General features: G+C 44.4%; 1 protein-coding gene across 1 annotated transcript in view; it reads left to right on the forward strand.

Moving 5' to 3' along the window:
- Positions 1 to 2,176: 2,176 nt before the first annotated feature.
- LOC107118272 (lymphocyte antigen 6 complex locus protein G6c-like) overlaps positions 2,177 to 7,949 on the forward strand; it is a 27,320-nt gene continuing 21,547 nt past the window's right edge. The window contains exon 1 of the mRNA XM_015420579.1: positions 2,177 to 2,338. Within this exon, the coding sequence (XP_015276065.1) occupies positions 2,287 to 2,338 (52 nt within the window). The 5' untranslated portion in view covers positions 2,177 to 2,286. The remainder of the gene's footprint in view (positions 2,339 to 7,949) is intronic.

A 7,949-nucleotide genomic window follows, 5' to 3' on the forward strand; every position in this document is an offset into this window, starting at 1 on the left:
AAAACTCATAAATTTGAATGAGATCATCATATAGATATGGACGTCCCAAGGCTCTCTGTGTTTTCTTTCACATAGGTTTCTCACACTATTTCCTGTGATTGTTGAAGCAGCTTGTTAGGCTGGAATTGACCCATTTTAGGCCAATCAGCATTGTGTAGAATCATTTCCAGTTCCTACCAGTGTTCCCTCTAAACTGAGTTAGCGTGAGCTAGCTCGCAGTTTTTTAGCTTCTGGTGCAGTGTATCAAGTCCTGACAAGTCCGGACATGTCCAGACTTGTCCAGAGACAAACCTCAAGCTTCGCTCCTAGAGACAATGGACCAGGTGGATCCTAGCCCGCCCCAATCATTGTTCCTGGCCGAGAAGCCAATGGGACTCTCGGCCACTGTAAATAACCTATTGGAAAGTGGGGGGGTGTTTTGGGTGGTGGGTTCTGAGGGAACATAAGCCGGCCTGCGAGCCGGCCAAAGGCATCTTGTTCCTGATTGAATAAAGTACGCTTTGCTGAAATCACTCTGCGTACTTTTCAGGCTCACACATTTTTGTCTTCACTCAGGAAGGACGGCTCCAGAGCAAACTGGTTTGTGCAGTAGCTAAACCACTCGCTCACAACTTTAACGCCAGTAGCTCACAAAGTAGAATTTTTGCTCACAGCTTAGAGGGAGCATTCAATGTTGTTGGCAGCTCATAGGTGGCAGCAAATTCTAGTAAGTTCTCCATAAAAATACTTGTAACGGCTGCTCCTTCTTGCCTGTTGCTGGGCACTGGACATGTTCAGCTGTCAATTCTTGACAAAACCACGCATAGGTCCCACTCAGCTTTAATAGGATCTTGACTTCCAGGATCTTTGGGTGTATCTGTCAATCTCAACCACTTAGCTATGGTGAGATTGAACAAATGGGAAGAGCTAATGAGCATAATCGAGGGAAGGCTGTGCCACAGGAAGTGTGGCTGCTGACGGGGAGGAAGGGATTAAAGGGATTTGCGAGAACCTCAGAGTCAACGAACCTAGTATTTCCGTGCTGTCTAATCAAACTACAGTTCTGCCTTTAAAAATGGCTGAAGGTCATGACAGGAGTGATCTTGCTGGAGACCTTGAGTGGTGTAGTAATTAACATATTGGGTTAGGACTGGAGAGACTCAGTTTCCAATCCCCACTTGGCCAATGGCATACCTCCAGGACTACCTTTCCTTGTATGTCCCCCAAACAGCATTACGCTCTAGTGACCAAAATCTGCTGGTGGTTCCTGGCCCAAAGAACCTCTGGATCTCCTCTGGGTCTCCTCAACCAGAGCCAGGGCCTTTTCACCCTTAGTTCCAGCCTGGTGAAACACTCTTCCGAGAAAGATCAGGGCCCTGTAGGACTTGTTACCATTCCACCGAGCCTGTAAAACAGAGTTGTTCTGCTGAGCCTATGGTTGAGGGCAGCGACGGGCACCTTTCTGACAGATTCCATCTACAATTGGCCTCCCCCCTCCTTCTCCTACCTCCCCTCTTTCTCCTACCTCCCCTCCCCTTCCCCTTTCCTTCTCATCAGATGGTTATATCGCCCTCTATAGGAACGCCATCTTTTAGCTGTATGCATTTTATGGACATTATGATATTATATTTATTGTAATCACCATCATTTCTAGTGTATTTATTGTATTTTTAATTTTTTAAGAATCTTGTATGCTTATCAAATTGATGTTACCCACTTTGAGCTGGTTCTGTGAGAGCAGGTCGTCGTCGTCATCATCATCATCATCATCATCATCATCATCATCATCATCATCGGGTGACTTTGGGCCAGTCATCCTCTCTCAGCCTAACCTACCTCACAGAAACTTGGCCTGTCATTGCTTTCCAGGGCATGAACAAGTCCCAATCCAGATGCTGTACTCTGGATCCTTGCCACTCCGCTATGTTTGTGGAAAGGTCGTGGATTTCCTAACTGGCCCAATAAAGGGGGATGGTTCCTGGTGTAGCCGTGTGGTTTAACGAGATTCTTTTGTCATGGGATTTTTGCTGCCAGTTGCATTGCAACTTAATTCTCATGCCATCATCTACATGCCTCTTCCAAAGGTTAGGTGTGTCTGCCCTCCTTATCCCTTCATCCCATTGGCTGTTCCCAATGGCTTGATGGGAATAAGTTCTTCAGTCTAACAGCTCCCATCACAAGACTGGCTTGGAAGAGTCCTTGTTGTAGAACAAAGCTACTTTTGCCTTCTTGGGCCCCTTTTACCTTCCATAAACAAATTCCTCTCTCTCTCTTTCTGTCTTTCATACTCTCTCTCAATTGACCAAGATGAACAAGATTCTTCTCCTGGGCTTTTCTGCTCTACTCTTCTATGCAGTTGGTAAGTACCAGATTTTAAAAGAAGAGAACAGTGTGGGGATTTTTTCCCCCCTGGATAAGTTTATATGAATATTCAGCAGGAGTGTTTAGATGTAGATGTTGGACAGGATACTTTTTTCCTGATTATGCCATACAAGGTATTCGAGTGTCAGGGAGGGTGGATTCTGATGTTTAGTCTCTCCTCATCTGACCTTTGCCCTTAATTTGGAGGTACTCCTCTATCCATAGCTTGTTCAGGTTTCCCATTGTGACTTGCACCACAGTGGTTCATCAGTGTCGTAGGGATACCAGCCTCCAGTTGGAATCTGGGGATCCTCTGGAATTACAGCTCATCTCCAGACTACAGAGTTCCCCTGGAGAAAATGGCTGCTTTGGAGGGTGGACTCTATAGCATTGTACCTCACTGAGGTCCCTGTCCTCCCCAGGCTCCATCCCCAAATCTCCAGAAGTTTCCCAACCTGAATATGGCAACCCTAACCCACCCATCCCCCACCGGTGGCCATGGGGGACTTGGTGACCTTAGCCATCATTGAAACATGTCCTTGGCACAATGTCTGTCTGTAAGCATGGTTTTGGGAGATTGAATCTAAAAGATTGCAGACAGAACAGAAGAGCAAAGTTAAGACTTTGTATGTATGAAATGCCATCAAGCCGCTGCCAATTTATGAGGACCCCAGAAGGTTTTCAAAGCAAGAGACATTCAGAGGTGTTTTGCCATTGCCTGCCTCTGTGTAGCGACCCGGGATTTCCTTGGTGGTCTCCCATCCAAGTACTGAATAGGGCCGACCCTGCTTAGCTTCTGAGATCTGATGAGAGTGGGCTAACCTGGGCTATTCAGGTCAAGGTAAGTTTGATCTAAGGCAGAGCAAATAGATTCAAGATGTCACATTACAAGAGGATTTTCTTTTTCTTTTTTTTAACAAAATTTTTATTCAGGATATAATCAATCACATCCAACATTGATTTTACATTTATACCCATTACATCCTACCCACCTCCCTTTCCCCCCCCCCTTACATGGCTTCCCACAGTGCTACAACCTCCTGTATATTTCTTAACTTTCTCTCCTCCAACCACTTCTTGATTGCAAGTTCACTAGGTAACTGTTATCTAACTATTACAATTGTATCTCAATCCTTTCATATTACTAAAAATCAATACTCAATAGTTATTAAAGCAAAATAAGTTGTCTCTTTACATCCCAATATTTTTCCAAATAGTATTTTAAGTCTTTCCAATCTTTATAGAAATCTTCTGCTTCCATATTATTAAGTTTCCGTGTCATCTTGTCCATTTCAACCGAAAACAATAACTTTTTAATCCAATCCTTGACTCTCGGGACTTCATTTTGCTTCCAGTATTGAGCATAGGTCATTCTGGCTGTTATCATATACCACATCAATGTCCTTTTCGCCACATTGACCTCTTCCATTTTTAGTCCCAAAAGTAATATTTCTGGTTCTTTCTTAAATTTACATTTCACAATTTTTTCCATCTCTACATGAATCTCACTCCAAATATTTTTTGCCTTTTCACAAGTCCACTACAGAATTACAGGAGGATTTTCTGATCAGTTTACCTGATGCTTTCACTTTCCCTGCAGGTCTGCTGGAGACTCACTTAAATAATTCCAGATGTCTAGTCCTATTAGCCTGCTGCAGCAAGAGTCCAGTGGTCCTTAAAGACTAACACAATTTATTCCAGGAGGGGTAGCCGTGTCGGTCTGAAGCAGTAGAACAAATTTAGTGTCCAGTGGCACCTTTAAGATCAACAAAGGTTTATTCAAGGTATGAGCTTTTGTGTGCAAGGCACACTTTTCTCAATACAGTGGAATGGGAGGTACGATTCAAACTTACAGACAGGGCGAACAGCTTGTTATTTAGCTTGCTATTTAGTTTTGGTTTTGCATAATTTAAAACATCTTCATCATGTTACATGTACATTTGCTGTTCAGCCTGTCTGTGGGTGCGTTCAGATGCGCAGTTTGAACCGCTTTCGGCACACTTCAGTAACTGATTTTATCTGCACAATTACACAGTCAACATCTGCCTCCCATCCCCAGCCATTGGTTTCCGGCGCAAAACTGCTTTAACCCGGAGTATTTTGTTACCAGGTCCAAAGTGGTGTTTTCTCAGCTCTCCCGTTTAAAGCCGCATTTTCCCCCTGTGTGATCGCTCCTTCAGTGTCGAGCCACTTCCGGTTTAAACCCCCTCCCCGCTTGAAAGCTGCCTGAGGCTTCTGCTTTTGGCCTGCCATTTTTTTTAATGCGTTGGCGGTGTGCGCATAGGCGGAACTCCGCCACTATGTTTAGAAAACCAACATTTAAACGGTCACTTGTTTTAGCATTTAGGTGAGTTTGGGATCTCACGGAAGCCATTTTCGGGTCAAACATTTAAAGCGAAGTCTTTTGTTGGAGGGGTTGGATTGATTCGCCCGGGTGGTTCTGTGCATACGCCATGATAGTTCCCCCCTTCTACAGAGGGGCACCTATGTGCATGTGCAAACTGAGAAAAAAGAAAAAACCCACTGACACATGGTCCTGCGCGTTGGTAGTGTAGACGCTGGGGAGCGACATGACTGCGCGGTGAGGCAGGATAAGGCGCAGGGCTCTTTTTGTAGCAGGAACTTATTTGCATATTAGGTGACACACCCCTAATGTAGCCAATCCTCCAAGAGCTTACAGTAGCCCTTGTGAGAAGAGCTCTGTAAGCTCTTGGAGGATTGGCTACATTAGGGGTGTGTCGCCTAGTATGCAAAGGAGTTCCTGCTACAAAAAGAGCCCTGAAACTTAAGCGTGATCACAATTATCCAAATTAAATATAATCCGGTTAGAACCAGAGCAGTTTGACCTGCTCTCAGCACACCGTCTGACCACACCCTGTAAGATTGAACTCTACCTTCCATTCCAGTGTATCTGAGGAAGTGTGCATGCACACAAAAGCTCATACCTTGAATAAACCTCTGTTGGTCTTAAAGGTGCCACCGGACACTAAATTTGTTCTACAGTTTATTCCAGCCTAAGCTTCTGTGAGTCAGAGCTCACATCATTAGATGCAATGAAGAATGCATCCCTTAAGCAGATACATCTCAGGCATCTGAGGAAGTGTGTTCTGACTCACAAAAGCTTACGTTGGAATAAATTGTGTTAGTCTTTAAGGCAGCACTGAACATCTATTCGATTTCCCTTGAGCAAAACACTCTGTTTTTTGCTTGGAGCAGATGTCACTATGTCAACAGGTGAAAGTTCCGTGAAAATTAACTCAAAAAATATATTTTTTAAAAAATAGTGGTGACTGTTTTGTTTTCCTGCCAACTGGGACAACATGTTTCACGACTGTATTCCTTATTTGTAGGATCCTCTTTGCCAGATTTTAAGCAGAAAGGTGAATCCATCCAATTTCTGTGGGCACTTAAAAGCATTTCTGATTAACTATCCAGGGACAGTGTCCCCAGTGAAATTACTCTACCTGCCCATTTTCAGAATGAAAGGAGAAAGTGCTCGTGTTTCATTAGGCAATTCAATAAAACAGAAGCCGGGATGGCCAAACTTGCTTAACGTAACAGCCACACAGAATAAACGTCGGATGTTTGAGAGCCACAAGACACGAACAAATCACATACACTTTTTAAATTGAAAAATGTGCAAATCTGCTTTTCATTAACATTAAATTGTGCTGTGTGAAACAGCTGCAGTTTGGCCACCCCAGATAGTGTGGTGTGGGAGGCACAGAGCCAAAAACCTGACCTCCCAAGAAGGCAGGCAACTTGGCAGAAAGGTCACAAAATAATATATATTTTTTAATCCTCCATTTTCTCCTCAAAACAACCCTGTAAGGTAGGTTCAGTTGAGAGTGTATGGCCCAATCTGCATCTAGCATTTGATTCGTTGTATTACTAAACCCACACTGGAACAGAAAAAGATGCGGCTCAAAACCACATTCAAATACCCCGAGCCAATGCCAGGCTGACTGCAGTGTCACCCCTGAATGGCAATAAAACGGCCATAAAACCTATGCAGACAGTTTCGTAAAACTGAGAGATCAAACGAAGTGAAAGCGGCATGCAGCCTGGACACTGCCACAAAATCCAACAGTCAAAGTGAAAATATCATGCAAGGCCGAGGGGAATTTCTATTCCAACGTGGGTTTGGTAAAACAGCGAAGCAAATGCTAGATGCAGATTGGGCCTATGACTGGTCCAAGGTTATCCAGCAAAGGGGATGTGAACCTAGTCTCCTAGATCCTTATCCAACACAGTAACAACTACACCACAAATAACACATACTTACATGCATACACAAACCTTAGCTTGTGCACATACAAACTTATGTACATACGTACGTACATTTTGGCGTTGTTTGGTGTAGTGGTTAGGAGCACGGACTGTAATCTGGGAGAACCGGGTTTGATTCCCCAGTCCCCCACATGCAGCTTCTGGTGTGACCTTGGGTCAGTCACAAGCTCTTTCAGAGCTGTTCTCTCACAAGAAGTTCTCAAAAGAGCTCTCTTAGCCCCACCCACCTCACAGGGTGTCTGTTGTGGGGAGGGGAAGGGAAAGGGATTGTAAGCCACTCTAAGACTCCTTTGGGTAGTGAAGGGCAGGATATAAATCCAATCTCCTCCTTCTCCTCCTCCATATATATGTACATATACACACCTAAACAGTCATACACATAAATAACAAATGCCATTTGGCACCATTTTTATCAGGGCTGTTTATTTCTCTGTATCTGTTACCGGTCATAGTGCCTCCAAACTTACCAAGAAGAGACTGCTTACCTGGATGTGGCCTCATGTGGAATACTGGGTCCTGTTTGGATTGCTGCAGCTCAAAAAAGGATATTGCAGGAAGAAGGGCAGCCAAGATGATTAGGGGGTTCCCCCCATTAAGAAAGCCCTGAGATTCTGTGACTTTTTAGCACAGAAGAAATATGGAAAGAGGGAGGCATGATAGAGATTTGCACAATGATGCACGAGGTGGAAAAAGTGGATAGAGGGATCTTTTTTATCTCTTTCTTATAAGACTAGAACTTGGGCCACGCAGAGAAGTTGTTGGGGAATAGGTTTAAGGCAAACAAAAAGAAATATTCTTTTTCTCAACGAGTAATTAAACTGTGGAATTCATTGCTGGGGTCCAATTTGCATTGGTCATTCCTGCCATTGCGCCACCGACCCCACAGTGTCTAACAAATTCCTGTCTGCATCTCATTCCGCATCTGTTCTCCTGCTGCTTCGTCTCAGCATCGGCTGCCTGCATCACTTTATTGCCACTTAGTGGTGACTCCGAGGTCAGTAGGGCCACCTCACCACGTTAAGGTGGTTTAATTGCTCCTCCTGCCCTCTGAGCCACTGTGAACGATAAGCAAACAACTGCAGTTGAATCCCCTCCCCATCTTTCTAAGGAGGTACTCAAATTGTCACAAAGGAAACAATTTAGCTGAAAATCCAGTTGTCTGTGTTTAAAAGCAGCCGGGGGGGGGGAAACTGCAATTATAGGGGGGGGTTGGAAGCACACCCACCCCTGACCCATGTGTTATTTCCTGGGGCAGTCCCCAGAACGTCCTGCCTGGTACCACTGGGTGTTTTGTGTTTTTAACCCAGCTCATTCAGTCT

This window comes from Gekko japonicus, unplaced genomic scaffold, assembly GCF_001447785.1.
Source record: "Gekko japonicus isolate JY-2015 unplaced genomic scaffold, Gekko_japonicus_V1.1 scaffold753, whole genome shotgun sequence".
Classification (NCBI taxonomy): domain Eukaryota; kingdom Metazoa; phylum Chordata; class Lepidosauria; order Squamata; family Gekkonidae; genus Gekko; species Gekko japonicus.